General features: G+C 50.5%; 1 protein-coding gene across 1 annotated transcript in view; it reads right to left on the reverse strand.

Annotated features, from left to right (window-relative positions):
- Positions 1-462: 462 nt before the first annotated feature.
- SGIP1 (SH3GL interacting endocytic adaptor 1) overlaps positions 463-19,839 on the reverse strand; it is a 52,719-nt gene continuing 33,342 nt past the window's right edge. The window contains 10 exon segments of the mRNA XM_083867761.1: positions 463-3,048; positions 4,107-4,271; positions 5,940-6,004; positions 6,766-6,968; positions 7,268-7,400; positions 8,251-8,406; positions 9,734-9,845; positions 14,591-14,650; positions 17,714-17,840; positions 18,887-19,045. Coding sequence (XP_083723887.1) covers positions 3,026-3,048; positions 4,107-4,271; positions 5,940-6,004; positions 6,766-6,968; positions 7,268-7,400; positions 8,251-8,406; positions 9,734-9,845; positions 14,591-14,650; positions 17,714-17,840; positions 18,887-19,045 — 1,203 coding nt within the window. The 3' untranslated portion in view covers positions 463-3,025.

The following is a 19,839-nucleotide window of genomic DNA, read 5'->3' on the forward strand; positions in this document are numbered from 1 at the left end:
AAAAGGAAAGGTCCATGGAAGGAACTGAGCTAAAGCCTTTCTGTTCATGCATCCACATATTTATGATTTAATGCCTCCTTTATTTATCCTGCTGTTTATTCAGATGGATCCTGGTGCTGCTGAGCTCAGGGGGGCCAGGGCTGGGCAGTGCCAGAGGGCTGAGCCCCCTCTCCAGCCTCAGCCTGGCTTGGGAAAATCCCTGCTGGGAAAAGAGCTGTGGGGCTTTTCCCTCTGGGAGTGCTGGAGCCAGGCTGGGAGAGCTGGGGGGGCTCATCTGGAGAGGTGAAGCTCCAGGGAGAGCTCAGAGCTCCTAAAGAGGCTCCAGGAGAGCTGGAGAGGGACTGGGGACAAGGGATGGAGGGACAGGACACAGGGAACAATCCCACTGCCAGAGGGCAGGGCTGGATGGGATATTGGGCAGGAATTGTTCCCTGGGAGGGTGGGCGGGGCTGGGATGGAATTCCCAGATTTGCTGTGGCTGCCCCTGGATCCCTGGCAGTGCCCAAGGCCAGGCTGGATAACCTGAGATAGTGGAAGGTGTCCCTGCCCATGGCAGGGGTAGAGCAGGATGATTTTTAAGATCTCTCCCCACCCAACCCAGTCTGGGATCTGTACAAAACCAAATCCCTGCCATTTCTCCTCCCTGCTGCTGCAGCTGCTCTCTGCGAGTGGGCAGGCAACCCCAAACTGATTAATTCCCTGAAAATACACAGATTTTCCTGCCTAAAAACCGAGGTGAAGCAGAGCTTGAATGGGGCACTCTGAGAAAACACTGTGCCAAAAGCTGCCAAGAGCAGTGTGGACAAACCTGTCCCAAATTGCTGCTTTTGGTCCCAGCGTCACAGGGCTGGTGTCACCTGCCAGTGGCTGGAGCTGGGACTGTGTCCCTGTGGGGCTGGGACACATCCCACATGTCCCAGAAATAGGACAAAATGTCCCAGACTGTTCCCATCTCTCTCCCCAGGCCATGAGGGCTCCATCCCAAAAAAAAGTGACCTCTGTTTTGTTCACCAGCTCAAACAGGATGAGCTTGGGAGCCTTTGGGTTATGGGTTTTTTCTGTTCAAAAAGCACTCAAAAAACCCAATGCTAATGTAAACACCTTGTCTTTCAAATGAAATATAAAGTAAAATCTCTATGTTCTGGTAATATTTACATTATAAATCCATTTTTTTTTTTCTTCTGGTCTGTGCCAAAAATCTCTTTTGGAAGGATGAGTTTGGAACAATTGTACACACCATAAACCTGATTCTTAGGGCTTGCCCTATATTTCTGTGTCAGAAAGGGGTGAACTCCACACTTTATACATAATTTCCTGTTCAGGGGGAAAATCATGGAGTGGAACACTGGGGAGTGCACTCCCCAAACCCGTGAGGATGTGGGAAGCTGTGGGAGTGAATTGTGCTTTTCCTTTCCTGCTGCTGCCTTTTGTCAGCTCACACACAGCTCACCCCCCATATTTCAGCCTGACACCTGAAATATCCCCACTTTTCCTTCTTTTCTTTTCAGATGGGCACAGATCTCTGTGTCCCTTCATCAAACTGCTCTGTGAGCACTTCCCAACACATCCAGGCTCCTTCCCAGTGGAAATGCATCACCCTAATCCTGGCAACACTCATAAAATCAGCACTTTTTGTCACCTCACACAGTCCCAAAGCCCCAGCACCCCGTTCAGTGGATGCTCCTGTGTACATCAGTGTTTAATTTCACCAAGATTCTTTCATTTTTTGCTCCTGATCTTGGCAAATCCTCCTGTTTGACAAGCTGAGCTCAGCAGCTGCAGCACCACGAGTGCCACCAACGCTCTCACTGTGTTGCCAGGAGCAGGATGAGACTGAAATCCACGGGAATGAGCAGCACACAGTGGGAAAGGGAAAACACTGAGGGATAATATTTTATCCTCCATTCTCCAGTTCAGGACTTCCATGTGTTTTCCCATCTCTACAAGAGAGCTGCTCCCATTGATGCTGAGCTGGGCTCCTGCTCCTGTTCCCTAGGGAATTGTTTCCCAGTGTTTCTCCATCCACATTTTCCTGCCTGGGTGCTAAAATAGAGAAGCAGGTGCAGCTGCAATTCTTTAAAGCATTTTCTAAACCCGTAGAGCTTTCAAAAATCGGGGGGAAAGGCAGAAAAAAAGCCAGCAAAGCAACGTAAAAACACAACCCAATGTCCTGAGGCAGCTCAGAAAACACATCTTTGAACCCAGCAATGACATTTTGTGCCAGTGCTGTGAGCTCAGGGTGACCACCCAGACTCTCTGCTGCTTCTTTCCTCATCTGTGTCCCTGCAAAATATCTGGGCATGGGGCAGGGAAGAGCTGCTGGGATCCCAACAGGGAATCTGCAGCTGTAAGAGAACATGGGGCTGGAAATTTGGAGTGAGAAGTGAAATTTTTTTCTTCCTGGGAGATTGTCCTAGGAACCTCCACCTTCCCAACAATATTTTTTCTGGAGTTAGACCAGCTAAACCTGAAGGTTGAGCTTTTTATTGATTGCTATGAGACGTACTAAGGACTGAAGGAAAATCAAATCAGCCTGTGGGCTCTACTGAACTCTCTTTTTGATGAGGCACCCCCTTCATAACAGCTACCAGTATCGTATTTAAATTGTATATATTGACAAAATGCAATCTACCTCTGTAAGCATTGTGCCATTCAACAGTACTACTATTAGATTTATATACCACAGTTTAAATTACATCCATTTCATGAATGGTAAAATGCTAAAACTCAAGTGTCTAACTGCCAAAATACAGCCTTACTGGAATGAGTACAATTTACAAATACAATAATTACATTTTAAAACCATTAACAATGTTACATCTAGAAGTAAATACTGGAGGACTGGTCAAGACGGTGTTTTTCCAAGGAAAAAAAAAAATGCTGAAAGTCGTCGACACTTCCAACAGAAATGTCCCGAGTGCAGGATTTAGTTCATTTTCCTTAAACTGTAATTAAAACCCGTTCCACGCACAGCAGTCCTTGGGGATTTTCCAGAGTATTTTCCAGAGACTTGCATAAGCTTCCATCAGTTATCCGCCAAATATTTACCTGGAAATGGGATCAGAAATCAGCTGGGGGGAAGGGAGCAGCCCTGATTCCCAGGAGGTTTTTGCCCACCTCCACCAACCCCAAGGAAAAATCCTCATTATTCTCTGCAGCAACGAACACAAGGAAAAATCCTCAATATTCTCTGCAGTAAGGAATACAAGGAAAAATCCTCAATATTTTCTGCAGCAAGAAACAAGGAAAAATCCTCATTATTCTCTGCAGCAAAGAACCCAAGGAAAAATCCTCACTATTCTCTGGAGCAATAAACATAAGGAAAAATCCTCGTTATTCTCTGCAGTAAGGAATACAAGAAAAAAATCTTCAATATTTTCTGGAGCAACAAACACAAGGAAAAATCCTCAATATTCTCCAGTAAGGAATACAAGGAAAAAGTCGTCAATATTCTCTGCAGTAAGGAACATAAGGAAAAATCCTCAATATTCTCTGCATCAACAAACATAAGGAAAAACCCTCATTATTCTCTGCAGTAAGGAATACAAGGAAAAAATCTTCAATATTCTCTGCAGCAACAAACACAAGGAAAAATCCTCAATATTCTCTGCAGTAAGGAATACAAGGAAAAAATCCTCAATATTCTCTGCAGCAACAAACACAAGGAAAAATCCTCAATATTTTCTGGAGCAACAAACAAGGAAAAATTCTCAACATTATCTGTAGCAAAGAACCCAAGGAAAAATCCTTATTCTCTGGAGCAATAAACATAAGGAAAAATCCTCGTTACTCTCTGGAGCAACAAGCATAAGGAAAAATCCTTCAATATTCTCTGGAGCAACAAACACAAGGAAAAATCTTCGTTATTCTCTGCAGCAACGGGACAAAAACTCTTCCTGGAGACGCCCTGGAGATCCCAGCCCTTGCCTTTCATGCAGAGCAGGAATGAGCCGTGCAATCCACGGCTGGTAAGCGACAGCAGGACTGATTTCACACAGGGGAGCTGCTGTCCTCTCTGTCCCCACACACCACACCAGCACTGCCAGCATCATGTCCCAGCCCCAGGGGACCCACAAGGACATGGCCATCCCCAGGGAGGCACTGACCTGCCGCAAACCTCTTCTTGATGAGCGAGAAGCGGTAGCCGGCGCCCACCAGCTCGATGTCGCAGGTGGACAAGGTGCTGCCCTCGCTGGTGAACTGCACGGCCAGAGGGGCTGGGGAGCTCGGCCCCTCCGAGAGCTGGAACCGGGCCAGCAGAGAGCCCACACCTGTATGGAAACCCCAAAGAGACCCCTGTGAGCATGGAGGGTTGGGAAATGCCCTTTGCTGACCCAGAGGTGGGAGCAGCTGGAAGGCGTTTTAAAGACTTATATTCCATTTTCAGTCTCATGTGAAGGGTGAGACAATACAGGTGTTACAATCCACGCCATCACAGTCAGAAGCCAAACTACTTCCTAATTCCAATCCATTAAGAAGTGGTTTTTGGCTTATCAGCTTTTGCCACATAATGCTGTAAATGCCCTAAAGCCAATAATTTAAAATAACCCTGTTGTGGTTTGAAAGCAAAACAAGTGAGAGGCTCCAAGTCAGAGATACAATTTAATAAGAAGAAAGGTAAAAAGGTAAAAATAAAATAAAATCAATGCAATAACACAAAGGAGCACTGCCAGAGTCAGAACACACCCTGAGCAGGGTGGGGGGAGCAGTCCAGGTGAGGGGCTCTTCCTGAAGCAGTGATCCCACAGAAAGGTCTGGGAGCTCTGCTCCTCTGGGAATCCAGTGGCTCAGGGCTGCTTGTCCTGTCCCAAATCCCAGATTCTCTCCAGGTGGGAATGCTTGGCTCCTCCCCCTGGGCATTGGGAGCATCTCCCAATGGGATGAGGAGTCGTGCAGTGGCTCCTTGATGGCCCATTAAACAGAGAGAGCTCCTGGAGGGAGTTCCCTGTGAGTCCTGGGCAAGGCATTGATGGGCCATGAGCAGAAGAGCCCAAAGGCAGGGGCTTGGAAACACTAGAGCACTGCCCCACTTGGTTCCAACAGTTCATGAAGATGGTGATAGAATAAATACTTTGTGTACATCCCACACTGCAACCCAGGACACACCCCTCACGGGACCTACTACAATGCACCTTTCACAGTTCTATTTCTCCAAAGTATCTGGTCTTATTTGCAAGGCTATTATTTGAAACTTGTTTCCAGTTCTATTTCTCTCTCAATTATGTCTGTCCTATTCCATGGCATTTCCATGGCATCCCAGCATGTGGGAAATGGATTTACAGAGGATTCTCAAAGCCTGGCAGAGGCTCACACAGCCTTGTGTGCAAACTCTGAGATAAGAAATGCTGACTTAGAAATGCCACAGGATAGAACAGACATTGCTGAGAGAGAAATGGAAACAAGTTTCAAGTGATGACCTTGCAAATAGATTAGATATTTTAGAGAAATAATTAGATATTCTGAAGAAATAGAACTATTGTAGCAAGACCCACGTGGGGTATTTTAATAGATGATTAGCTCAGAAGCATCAGCAACATTGTCTAATAAAAGCTGACAGGCCAAAAAAAGAGCTTATAATGGATTGTAATTAGGAAGTAGTTTGGCTTCTGATTGCTGTGGTGTGAATTGTAACATCTGTACTGCCTCACCCTTCACATGAGACTGAAAATGGGATAAAAATCTTTCAAATGCCTCTCAGGAGCCCCATCTCTAAGTCACAGAAAGGGATTGTGTGAATGGCCCTGGCCATGCCAAGGTGGTTGGCAAAGCAGCCCTGGTGGCACACAGCCCTGCTTTTTAAGCTCCCAAATTCAATAGTTGTGTCCCCAGCAAGCCCCAGCAGGAATGGGAGTGTCTGGGCTTGTGTGCTGGCACCACCAGTGGGGCAGGGTCTAACTGAAGGAGTCCCAGTTAATGACATGCATATTTGCAGGATTTACCTCCATTTTCAGACTTCTGGGAGATATCAGGGATCTTCCACAATATCCTTTGCTGCTCAGCATTCCTGCAAACACATGGAGAAGAGCATTTCTGTAGGAATCAAGAAAGTGCCAAGGAGTAATTTGAATTTTGCTAATGGTTGGGGATTGGAGGGAACTGCTCTGGTGCCACTCTCTGGAGCAGCAGCAATTCTGGGAGCTTGGATTTGGGTTTCACAGTGTTTGGTTCATGGATTGACTTGATAGTCTTGGAAGGCTTTTTCAAACAGAATAATTGCATTAGATATTTGGTATTATCTAATTGTATTAGATATTAGATTGTTGTGAGGATTGCAGGTGAGCAATGGGAAAGGGAGATGGAAACGTGCCAATGCCTCTGGCAGTGACAGCCACCCTTCCTTCCACAGAATCCCAGAATCCCAGACTGCTTTGGTTGGAAGGGACCTTAAAACTCATCCAGTCCCACTCTTTGCCATGGGCAGGGACACCTTCCACTATCCCAGGCTGCTCCAGCCTGGCCTTGGACACTTCCAGGGATCCAGGGGCAGCCACAGCTCCTCTGGTCACCCTGTGCCAGGGCCTGGCTGTGCCTCCCTCTAAACCCTGGATAAAGCAGCCAAAACACAAAATAAGGGCTGATATCCCTTAATCTCAGACCATTTTCTTGTGGGAATGGCAAGAGAAAGAGAATCCCAGTGGGGTTAAATATTTCCTCCTCCAAGAGGAGGGCAGGTTTGAGTTCCCAGTGTGCCCCCAGCTCCCACCCACAGCCCCTCCTGGCATCAGGATGGGAATCCTAGGGAGGGACAGGATGAGCAATCCCTACCAGACAGCAGGAGGAAGCACAGCCTGAAGTTTGGTTACTCCTCCGTCGACGGGGACGAGGAACTGGACGTTGTTTAGAGCCACAGGTGTGGTCATGGCCTCAGTATTGTATTTGTAGTCGATGCGCAGGTCAGTGCTTGCAGGGTCACAGCGCCAGCTCACTGCAAGGTTTAATGGAGTAGACTGAATACCCTGGGCAGACACCTTCCAAAATGACAGAAAAAACATTTAGTTTCCATAGGGCCGAAGGGAGAAATCCCATTTCTCCCTTCCCTTCCCTGTGTCGATCCCACAGACGCCGACATCGCATTTAGGGGCAAGACCTGGAATTCCCACTGAATTTAGTGCTGGGCTTAAAGCCAGACAACCCAACACAGAAGGGACAGTGGGACAATGAGCCCCCACCTCACACTCTGCACTAGGGAAACACCATTTTTTACAGCTATAATTCTGCCTTTTTTTTTTTTTTGGCACAGTTTTATCTCACCAAAAAAACAGCCTACCTGGTATTTGAGCATATCCACATTGTAATAGGTGGCTTGAGGTTTCTGTTCCGATACCTTCTTTAGGTGAGTCATCAGATTTGGCATGTTGACCCAGAACTCCTTGGAGCTGGAGTCGCTCTGCACGTTGTCACTGCACAGAGGAGAATGAACCCTTGGGATGACCTGCCTGGGCAGGGGAGAGCTGGACTATACTCAATCCCACCTCCAGGGGAATATTGGCTCCCTCCCACACAACTCCAGCTTGTCCTGATCCATCTGCACCAGGATTCAGATTTCCCCAAGTCCTGGGCTGATCCTCCAGTGTGGGCAGGAGGAGAGAGGGGGATTCTGCCCCTCTGTTCCTCTCAGGTGAGGCCTCACCTGCACAGCTGCCCCAGCCCTGGGGTCCAACAGCAGGAGGACATGCAGCTGTTGGAGAGTCCAGAGGAATCCATGGAGCTGCTGCAGGGCTGGAGCCCCTCTGGAGCCAGGCTGGGAGAGCTGGGGGGGCTCCCCTGGAGAGGAGAAGCTCCAGGGAGAGCTCAGAGCTCCTAAAGGGGCTCCAGGAGAGCTGGGGAGGGACTGGGGACAAGGGATGGAGGGACAGGACACAGGGAATGGCTTTAAGTTGAAAGTGGGTAGATTTAGATGGGATATTGGGAAGGAATTCCTGGCTGAGAGGGTGGGGAGAGGCTGGGATGGAATTCCCAGATTTCCTGTGGCTGCCCCTGGATCCCTGGCAGTGCCCAAGGTCAGGTTGGACAACCTGGGGTATCTTATCCCTGCCCATGGGATAAGACAATCCTGATACCTATCAGGATAATCCTGATGATCCATCAGCCCAAACCATCCTGAGATTTTATCAAGCATTTAAAGATTTGAGAGTTTCATTCCCCAAAATCATCGCCTCCTCCCAAGGAAGTCACTTCAGGCCATCCATTTCTGCAAACCTCACTCGAGGATTTCCCTGGGGTGCTGCTGAGGGGGGCAGAAAGCCTTACCAGCAGAGGAGCTGGGGGTTTGGCAGGACGTGCTCCAGCCTGTTGAAGTTGAGCACTCGGAAGGTGAGCACGGCCGGGGCCGGGTTGTTGGCGAAGTGCCGGGTGATGCCCGCGGGGAAGGACAGCACCATCTCTCCCGTGATCTTCACGATGCACCTGCAGCGCCCGGCACGGCCAGGGGGGAGCAAAGGCAGCTCAAAATGCAGCAATGAGGGGAGGTTTGCACCGTGCACAGGGTGAGACAGTCCTCACCTCCCCAGCCGAGGCCTCAGAGAGAGCACAAGCAGCACAGGGAGGGTGGCAGCCCTTCCCAACCCTTCCCAACCCAACAGAAACTTGCAGGGTTTTCCCACCTGTACTTTAAGACCTTCTAAACAGATAAAACCCAAAAAGGGCCAGACTGAAGACAAATGAATTTCACTGAAATGCTGCATGGCAGAAGAAATAAGAAGCTTTAAGCAGGGTGATAATAAAAGATCCCTGTCAGCCCTTGTGCTGCCTCTGCTCTCTCTGAGGCCACCAGAGGCTCAGACTCTCTGGGATCCCTCACACAAAACCCTCACCTCCCTTTCCCACAGCTGAAATGTTTTTAAACCACAGCAGTGTCCTGCCTCTGGCCACCCCAGGCCACATCACATCCTGTCTTCCCTTCTCTGATGATTTTTTGTGTGAGGCCACATTAACCCTACAAGGATTCATCACACTTTGAGCACTGCTAGCAACTTCCTAAAAAATAAATAGGCTTCAAAATAATGAGTGAGATGGCTGATCAGAGGTGGTTTGAAAAGGCAAAAAAGGTTTTAATTAAAGAAGAAAATAACAAACTATACAAAACAAAAGAATAAAAGCTGTGCACAGTGCAAGGAGGTCCCTTATACTTGTTAAGACACTTGAAAAGCCTCAAGAATCTCTGTGCTCTCTCTTTAAGTATTCAATGATCTAGAAGAGTTTTTTAGCATGGTGTCTAATGGAAAACAGCTCCATTCTTTGAGATCCAGCTCAAAGATCCAATGAGTCTGGGTCTGCTGGTAAATAAACCAGCGCCCTGTTTAAACCCCAAACCAAAATAAACATCCTTTTATCTCCTCTCACAACTCGAAGGTGTGAATGTGATAATTTTGTGCCCATCTAGTGACACTCTCCTACTGTGGGAATACACAGACTTAATTAATATATCTAGTCTGGTGACCAGGATGCCATGGCGAGGACAAACAGAACTTTGAGCTTATGAGAAGACGGGATTAAAAACCTGCTTAAGGGAGAAGAATCAATCAACCCCCTACCATAAAGATATTGAAAAATGCACGAGTCGCTTGTATGACCTTTTAACCTAATTATTGTAGTAGAAATTATTAACCTTACTGAGATAAGTTCTTGGAAAACCTGAATAAAATTGAATTCTGATCATGAATCAGTGTTCCCATCTCTCCATCAATTGCTGATATCCTGCACCCCAAAAATCCACCCCAAAATCAGCACCTACTTGTTGGGGTCGGCCCCTTTGAAATACGCGTTGACGGTCTCGGTGAAGGCGGCGGCCACGGGCAGCGTGTCCTGTGCCCCCATGGTCAGGGGGCTGGGACCTCTTGACGAGCCTAAAACAGAACAAAAATCTCCCCTTGACACCTGCCAGGCCACCACAGCAGCTCGCCGTGCCCCACAGCCTGACTCAATGGGCAAATCATGGCCAAAAAAAAACCCCACACCGAGCTTTGGATGAGGCTTTTGAAACGTTTTGGAAAAATAATTTTAAAAAAAGATATTTTTTTCCCCTTCCCACCCCGTGCTCGGCTGCCAAAAGCAAGCAAAGAAAAGGATGGAGGTGGCCAGGCGGGAGCGGCATGCGGGGCTGCCACGCGGCAGGCTTTGCATGACAGTTTTTACAGTCGCTTTTTTGGGGCCCCACCAAAAACGGGGCTGAGGGGCGTTCATTGTGTCACCAGGCTGTCCCCGGGGTGTTGGCAGTGTCCCCTGATGTCCCCCCATGCTGAGGGGGATCCCTGGCACTCTCTGTTCTACTCTCCTGAGCCTTGTGGGTGTCGGGGTATCCTCCACACCCCACTCGCTCCACAAAACCCTCAGTGCCCCACAGGAAATCTGTAAATCATCAGAAACCTGGAAAAACAGAGGCTCTGGCACAGAAAAACTGTGACTGCCCCATCCCTGGAAGAGTCCAAGGCCAGCTTGGACAGGAATCACCTGGGACAGCAGAAGATGGAACAAACTGCAACAAGCTGAGATTTAATTTCCACCCCAAACCATTCTAGGATTCCGTGGTTTGGAAAAGGGGGAAGGTTTGCTTTGTGGTGCTGTGCATCCATGGGCACTCACCAGGCTCTAAAATAATTCAGCCCTGCAGGGTTTCCCTTTGCTGGCCAGGAATTGTTGTTTCCAAAAGACATTTGAGGATGAACTCATCACTGCAAGTGCTCCTCAGGAGCTCCAGGTGTGCTGGAAACCCTCTGTGGGGCCACAAGTCCTGTGCCCACCACCAAGGGGCTGGCACAGCCAAGCCCTCACCTCTTCCCCGTGGAAAGTAACCAAAGATCAGCCCAGATGTCCAAAGTGTTGATCCCACAGACACCAAAAAATCCTGGAGTGGTCACTGCCCCTCAGCCTCACCCATTTCCTGCAATGCACCATTTCAGAACCTTTTTTAACACCACATCCTGTACACCAGGTGAAGCACGAGGATTATTTTTTACCCCAAACCAGCTAAAAAAGAACAGCAAAGACTCCAGAGGGGCAGCAGATGCAGGGAGGAGCTCACTCCATCACCATCACTGGTGCAAGAGGGGATGGATCCAGCCCTGGGTTTGCTCAGAGCCTTTGAGCACCTGCCAAAGCTACAGAATTACAGATGTGTAGGAATTCCACAGCTGTAGAAATTCCAGAGCTGTAGAAATTCCAGAGCCTTAGGAATTCCAATGCCAGCCCCAGGAAAGGCAGCACCTCCACAGGCAGTGGATGAGGGAGAAGCAAAGCCGAGCAAAACGTGTCACGTTCCTGGTGAGCTCTTCTGCTCGGGCCATCCTCAAAAATGATCCTTTCCCTTCTTTCCCTGCTGCTGCCCCTGGGAATAACAGGGGTTTGGGAGCAGGAAATTGGGATTTGCAACATCTCCCGAGGAAAGCACTTCTGTCACTTCAATTGCACTTGGAGTTTGGGGAGATGAAGGGGAGAAATGATGGTTTGCACCAACAAGGAGCAATCCTCACACCTTCCCAAGGCACCTGTGTGTTCATGGAAAACTCTCAATTCTTAGGATTAGAAGGATAAATCCAAAGTGCTCTTTCCTAGAGGCTCAGATGAGGGATTTTCCCTTCTAAAAAACTGATGCAGCCACAGGTGGTGAAACACCCCAAGAGGCTCAGGGGAATCCAGGATTCCAGCTGCAGCCCAGGATGGGGATGCTCAGGGATCACATCCAGCTGTGCTGGGATGGGCAGCTGGAACATCTCACACACACACACACCAGACCCACTGCCACACACATTCATTATCCTAATGAGCCTCCTGCTCCTGAGGCCACAGGCCAGGATATCCAGCAGGGATTCCCCAATGGAATTCCCACTGAAGGACAGACACAGCTCCAGATGAGGGCACGGGGAGCTCCCCAAAACCCAAAAACCAGAACACCACACCCCAAAACCTCATGGCTGAGGGGACATGGGACAACACATTTTCTAAAAGTCCTTCCCAAAGACACGCCTGGGAGCAAATCCTTGCTCCCCACCCAGAGCAGCAACACTCAGAGCATCACACCCAGCCAATATCGCGAATATTTGTGGGATATTCCCACTGCGTCCACCCCAAAATACAGATGGGATTCAAAAACATCCACCAAGTCTGGCTGTGGAGGGGGGAACTGGAGGTGTCAACCAGCAGAGGAGCCTCAGGGTTGTCTCGTAGGGAAGGGCTTGGCAATGGAATCATCATTATTTGAAGGATGATTCCCAAATTCCCACTTCCCAAATGCACAAATTCCAGCTGGGTTTAACCTGGACCAGGGTATGGGATGTGGGGCAGGGGTCTCCCACACCACCACACTCTTCTCCTCATTTTTCATCTCTCCTTTTTCCTCTGTTCCTCTGCATCGTTATCTTTGATTCTCCAGGATGAAAAATCAGGAATGAACAGGGAGATCTCATGGATCCCCAGGCTCAGCTGTGGAATGTGAATCCAGATGAGCAGCAGCAACAACAAAACATCCTCATTTTTAATGGTCTGAAGATGGTGTGAGAGGAATTTGGGGTTCTTGGTTCCCTCCTCTCTTCCCTCATGAATCCATAAATCCTTCTCTTTGTGGCTTCAGAGAATAAATTAATTTTTACACTCAAGTTTTCACTAAAAAAGAGAAGTATAAACTATTGTAAGCATTGGAATAATTGTCCAGAAACCTGAGAGACAAATCGAGTTGCTGTGGCACAACTCCACCCCAAACCTGCCTTTTCAGCTCCTCCTTCAAAAGTCATTTTTATAAACATTTCATTTGCACAAATCAGAGAGAAAATAAAAATCTGCTTTATGGAGCTTTGGATCCAGCTATGGATCCAAACATCAGATCAGCTTAATTTGCCTTCTTTGTCCCTACAAAAGGTGGAAAATGCAGCTGTGGATTAGCCAGAGATCCCAGACCACGACTCTGCACGACAGCACCACCACACCTCCTTCCACACAGGGACAAACTGCCCCATGTTCATCAAGCACATGGATCTTGCCACACAAAAAAAACCCAAATCCAAAACAAAACCATAATATCCCTTCTGGCATTCCATGCCCTGAGTTCCAGACAACAAACTCAGCTCTCACTTCCCTGCATAAGAAGTTTATATATATTTTATTTTATTTTCAAGTTTGGCTTAGATATTTAGAGATAAACCAGGAAATCCAGTGTGTGGAAGTGAGGCAGCTCCTTGCTGGGCTGTGGGATGATCAGTGCCACACTCCTGCAGTGCCAGGATTATCCCACCCCGTGCTCCAGGCCATTCACACCACCAGAACCAAGAATTCCAATACAAGTTTAAGATTCCAAGGCACAAGGAAAGCCCCAAAGGTGCAGTGCTAGGGCAGGAAGGGAGCAGGGGGAATGTGGAGCTGGAATATTCCTGCTGAGAGATAACATTGTCCCTGCCATCCTCAGCTCTTCCCAGAGCTCCCAACAAGCTCCTGAGAAAGGAAACCCAAAGAGGGATTTGGACTGGAAACAGCAAAACTGCCCTGAGCAGCAGGAGGATGCAGCTCCTCCAGGTCCAAGCTGGGAGATGCCATCAGAGTGGGGACATCAAAGCAGGAATTGTCAGAGTGGGGACCTTGGGATCGAGGAAAAAGGAGGAAAGGAAGGACACAACCTCCCTGGTCACCACCTTGACCCCTTCCTTCTGCTCTGCTCAGCCATCACCGGCACCAGGATGGGTTTGCTCCGTGGTCTCAGGCAGCCCGTGGCAGGCAGGGCCACCCTGGGCCACTCCTTTTGTCCCCAGCCAGGCAGTGCCACCCTGGGCAGGAGGGGACACTTTGAGACTCACACATGGAACCATCCTCTGGGGCAGCAGCAGCATCCCCCAGCTCTGCCCGCAGGCACCACAACAGCTCCCAGGCGTTTCCCTCCCTGGGATTTTTGGGAATCCCTCCCTGCCACAAACAAACCTCCTGCTTTTCTTCCTGGTGTTAAAAGGAAAAGGTTGGCTCAGTGCCCAGTGGGACCGGCCACTCACTTTCACCCTTTTGTCCTCCCCGGGATGTGACACTGCTCAGAGAAGGTGCCATGGGCCCCACACCGAGATTTTCCCCAAAAACCTCCACCACTTCCAACCAAGCCCCTCCAGCAGCACAAGCTCAGGGGCTGTTCCCGGAGCTTTTTCCTGCCCAAAATTGAGATGGGAAGCGGGGAGAAGCCCTGGGTGGCAGAGTCAAGTTCCTCGGCAGTGCAAGCGGCTCCGCTCCCTGGTTTTCACCTCCATCTGGGAATATTCCCAATGTTCCTTTGGGTTTTTTTGGTTCGCTTGAGCAGAATTATTTTAATAATTTTTTTTTTTTTTTGAGAAGGAAATCAACGAGGAAAAAAATAAATAATAATAATTAAAAAAAAAAAAAGAGATCAGCGGAACAAATGGGCACAAATCAAATCAAAAACGATTCCGGTTCGGAACTGGCGATGTCATCTAAGCAGCCATAGCATTCCGCACGGGAAAGCTGGATTGGATGGAGCCTGGAAAAAGCTGGATTGGATGGAGCCTGGAAAAAGCTGGATCAGATGGAGCCTTGGGAGGGAACCCCGGGAGCAAGAGAGCGAGGGGAGAGCGAGTGGTGGTTACCGGGCGTGCTGTGCGCTACTTACCTTCGAAAGTCAAATAAAACTTTCCTCTGTCAAACCAAACGAGGGAAGGCTGTTCATTCTCTGTATGGCCAGGAGTTGAAGCGGGATGGGAAAGGTCAAGGAGAGGGAGAGAGAAGGACACAGTGTGAGTCACAGAGCAGGTCATTAATGTCACTACGGGGAGGGGACGAGGCGGTGCGGGGACAGGGGCGCGACACCGGCCGCTGGCTCGGGGGACAGAAAGCGGGGAAGCAAAGCTATGGAAGCCCAGATGGAAGAGTCGTTCTGCCCCCGCTGGGTGAGCAGGTTGGAGGGGTGCTCTGGCTCTTATTTTTGTTTGTTTGGATGGTTTTTTTGGCTGCGGTAGAAGATTTGTCGGCTCATGCGCTGCCGCCAGCGGGGCCTGCTCAGCATTCCCGGTGGGATGCTGCTCCTTGGGCCGCCCCACGGTGACACTCAGGGACAGGGACACAACGTGGCTGTTTGCACTCGCATCTCAGGACACGACACTTGCAGAGAACCGGACACACGCACACACAGCAGCGGGTCCTAGCTGGAGTCTTCCCTTTTCCCATCACAACCAGCACTCCCTGCACTCCCCTTTCCAAAGCCACCGCACGCTGGAATAATTCGGGATGTGAGGCCGGGGGGTGGGGGTGAAACAGCTTTTTTGAGCTGCTAAATGAACTTTTTGGAATTGAGGAGGTGCCAAACCTTCCTTCCACCTCCAAGTCCTTTGAGTCACTGAGAAACTGTCATGCAAGGTGCTCCGGAGGCGGATTGCTTGGAAAAACTCCCTGCTAGTACAGTACCTGCCGGCGTTTCACTGCGCCTTTCAAACGCGGGCAGTTTGTCAATAAAAGCATCATCCTCTGATAACACAAGCAGAAGAAACGCAAAAAGGAAAGAAAGAAAAAAGAAAGAAAGAAGAAAGAAAAGAAAAAGAACACAAAAAGAATGAAAACACGGATCCCAAGTGGAACCAAGCAGCGCACTTGTATCGAGGCAGAGACACGGGAATGACGGGAGAGGGGGCACCGACATGGGAATCAAACAGCTCCTTGCTCTGCCGGGAATTGTCCGGACAATCTGACATGCAGCCAAACGAGGAAAGCACACCAGAACAGCACGGAGGACACGGAGATGGAACAGCCCTGCCCGTGCTCCGGGCAAATCCATCAGACTTTGCCCCAGAGAATGGGAGATGGGGGAGGTGGTGGAGACAGACTCCAGCCCCAGCTGCTTTGGGGTGTCCCAGCCCCCCTGGGACCTGCAGTGGTCCCTGATCCCACCCTGCCCATCCCTGCACACCTCCCACCCCAGCTTTTCATCTTTTGGGAGTTGGAGGTTCTCCCTGCTCTGCTGTGGATTTTCCTGGGTGCTCACCCAGCTCCAGTGCCTGCCCTGGCCTTGGAGGAGATGCTTTCCCAATGCAGATCCCAAACCCTGTCTGTCTCTGCTTGTGCCTTATTCAGCTTTTCCCAAGGTTTTGGTTGGATGCCAACAGGAAAGTTTCCTCATCCAGAGGGTGCTGGGCACTGCCCAGGCTCCCCAGGGAATGAGCACAGCCCCGAGGCTGCCAGAGATGCTCAGGATGGGGTTGTTGGGGGGTCTGTGCAGGACAGGAGTTGGATCCATGATCCTCGTGGATCCCTTCCCACTCAGCATAGTCTGTGTATGGAGATGGAAGTGCAACACCTACAAAATCTGGGATGCTCCTCCTGGCTGCCCCATTTGGAGCTGCCCAGTCAGGGCTGGCCCCAGGGCCCCAATTTTGGCTCTTCTCCAAGGAAACCTCCATGGAAAGTGTGGGATCCTTGCTTCTCCCCCCAGCCCAGCAACCTCTGCTCAGCACGGGGAGGTCATTAAATCATCAAACAGCAGCTTTTGTTCCCAAAAATACGTGAGAAGAAAAGGAATCCAAACTGAGTGGGAGGAACAGCCCTTGGGTGGCTCCCATGGCCCTCCTGCAGCCCCAGGGACCATCCCTGTCCTCAGCCTGGGCCACTAAAACCATGTCCCTGTGCCCACCGTGCCCTCAGGCACCGCTCAAGGCCACTGCCAGTGCCACCAGTGGTGGCCTGTGGCACAGGGGACTCGCTGTCCAGGTGACATTTGATCCAGCAAGGTGCTGTGACAGTGACCAACAGCCCGAACAGGTACACGGAGCACCCACAACACCTGAGAGTGAAGCAACGACAGGATGGAGACGCACCCGGAGACTCCAGCAAAGCCACGGGGAGGGCTCGGTGCCACCAGCACCACGGGGACAGCTGTGCTACCACCAGCACCTTGTCACCAGCATCTTGCAGCCACCACAGGCAGGCTTGGTGGCAATGCCACCGCTCCCCGAGGTGACAGCAGTGACAGAGCACACGGGAAGTCCCGCCAGGCTGGGTTTTCCAGAGGGTTTGGAAAGAAAAGACAAAGGAAGGAGGAGATGTTCCTGGGAGGAGATGGAGCTGCAGGAAGTGAGGAGCTGGCAGGGATGGAGGGGGGAGCGCTGGCAGCGGGGACAGGAGGGGACAGGAGGGGACAGGGGGGATGGCGTGGGGGGACCCAGCACCTGGAGCTGGGAGCTGCCAGCCAGACTCGATTCCCGTTCCTCATCTCAGCCCCGGGGTTTTGGCAAACCCCACTTTTCTCTCAGGACATTCCTCTAAAAGGAAACTGTGTTTGGTTCTGCTCTAGGACATGCCCGGGGGGCTGGGAAGAGGCTTTTCCAAACCCCTTTTCCTGTTACTGCTTTAGGGGCAAGGGGGAATTTAAGGCATTCCGAGAGATTTAATATTCCTGCCTCCCAAGGTCTGGCTTCCAGCCCCACTCCCCTCCAGGCACAAGCATCCCCTGCAAAAAAAAAAGCTTCTTTTGCCCCAATTTACAGCCCAGAGACACATTTTACATTCTAATTCCCTTGACTTCCACCAAACATCCATTTCCCACAACATTTGGAAAAACTTCCCTCTACAGCATCACCCCCCTGATCCATCACCCCCCTCCCCTTCAAACCCTTTTTAGTATTTAAAACCCTGATGAAAACTAAAGGAATCCGAGCCCAGAGGATTCTCTAGCGAATGGAAAGGCCTCGGGAATTATTCGAGGATGGAGGAAAGGTGAAAGAACAGCAGCGCTGTGTGTGTTTACCAACGGTGGGAGTGGTGGCTGCACTCAGGGAATTGGTGGAAGATATGGAAGAAGTACTTTCAGCACGGGCTAAAGGTGCTATCGGAGGAGGGCTGGAGGAGTGGATGGGAGGGCTAAAAGGCCTGGACTGGAGAGAAACATAAAATAACACAAAGTTAAACAAAATCCACACAGAAACGTTTGCATCAAACAAAGAAAATTTTGCCTGGACCCGCCCGATTGCTCTGCTGGTGTCCCGGAGGAAAAAAAAAAAAAAAAAAAAAGGGAATAACTTGAGTTGTTTTAGCACCAATGGCGTTTTAGCTTGGAGCTGGGAAAAGAGATTATCCCCACCATCGTGTGGGGTGGGTGTTGAAATTCCCAGCCTTCCACACCGAGGGTGGGAGCTCCAGAGGCTGTGGGGTGCATGGAATGGGCTGGGCATGGGGAGGGGAGCAGTGCCCACCAGCTCCCAGCCCCCCAGGGGTCCTTTAGGGGGCATTTCATACCCTCATCACCATCCTAAACCCCTCACACCTTACCTGGAGCAGCCACAAAGGACAGCACAGCCCAGCTGGGGCTGGGATGGCTGGAACTGCTCTGCCCCTGCATCCTTCCCTGGGGCACATTCCCACCTCAGCCCATTCCCTGCCCTTGCCATGGCTGCCGAGCCAGGGCTGGCACCACCAGGGTGGTGGGAGATGGGAACAACCCACCTGGCATCACCAGAGGTGGGAAGAGGTAGGAATAACCCCCCTGGCACCACCAGGGTGACAAAGCAGAGGTGGGAACAACCCACCTGGCACCACCAGGCTGGCAGAGCAGAGGTGGGAATAAAGGTAGGAATAACCCATCCAGCATCACCAGGCTGGCAGAGCAGGGGTGGGAATAAAGGTAGGAATAAAGGTGGGAATAACCCACAGCTGGGATCACCAGGCTGGCAGAGCAGAGGTGGGAACAACCCACCTGGCACCACCAGGCTGGCAGAACAAAGATGAGAATAACCCATCCAGCATCACCAGGGTAGCAGAGCTTTGGTGGGCATAGCCCTTCCCACGGGGAATTTACCCGAGTAAATCCTAGAAAAGCCCATCCCGGTGACGGCGGGTCACTCCGTCCCCTCCATCGCCCCACTCCAGACCGGGAATGTCACCCGCCACCCCCCGGCCGTGTCCCCAGCCCGTCCCCACGTACCACATCGCTGACGGGGGGTTTGCCGGGGGGCAGCTTGGGCCGGGACGGGGGTCGGGGCGGTGGCGGAGGTGGAGTGCCACATGTGGCCAGCGGCGTGCCGGGCCGAGCCGGGGACGAGGAACCTGCAACAAAAACAGGGAGCCGTGAGTGCCCCGAGGGCTCTGCTGCCCACCCCAGACCCCCAGGAGCTCCCCTTGGCCGTGGCACAGACAGCACAGAGCATTCCAGGATGGATGATGCCCGTGGATTCCTGGGGAGGGCTGCTCCATGCCCGGTTCCCTCTGTGAAATCCTTATCAGAGGAGTGATAACAGCGTTATCACCCCAAAAAATATGGGCAGGAAGGATGGGATGATGAGTGAACCCTCTGCTCCAGAAGTGGCACAGATGGGAATTAGAGATCCTCATCACAGAGCAAAGAGTGGAAGAAGAAAGTTCTGGGATTTAATGGGAGCATTACACAGCTCCCAACCCTCTGGAAGAGTCTCCTAAAGGGGTGCTGATCCCAGGGCTCACTGCAAAAGGGGATTTCTGTCAGCAAAAGGGGATTTCAACAGCTTCACAAGAGCCTGTTTTGCTCCACACACAGGAATTCCTTCCAGGAGAAGCCCAGCAATAACTGGGGCTGTGCAGAGGTGGCACCAGGACAGGAAGGGCAGCAGGAATGGGAGAGAACTCAGATCTCAGTCCCAAAGATAACTGACCCAGTGTTTGTCACCAGCTTCCATGGAGCTCAGCATCAGGCTCAGACTGATAACTTCATCTTTTTCCCACTTATAAGAGAATAATTTCCTGTGTTTTTTTGGGTGATAGCTCAGATTAAGCAAAGATCAAAGCTGGATTTACAGAAACAAGAAGAGGTGAAGGAGGGCAGGCTCAGACAAGAGAGGGCCTGGCTTAAAGGCAGTAAATTCCAGTCATTCCTGTGCACAACTCCAAAATTCAAGCCACTTT

The sequence above is a fragment of the Zosterops lateralis genome (genome assembly GCF_965231275.1).
Source record: "Zosterops lateralis genome assembly, chromosome: 9".
Classification (NCBI taxonomy): Eukaryota; Metazoa; Chordata; class Aves; order Passeriformes; family Zosteropidae; genus Zosterops; species Zosterops lateralis.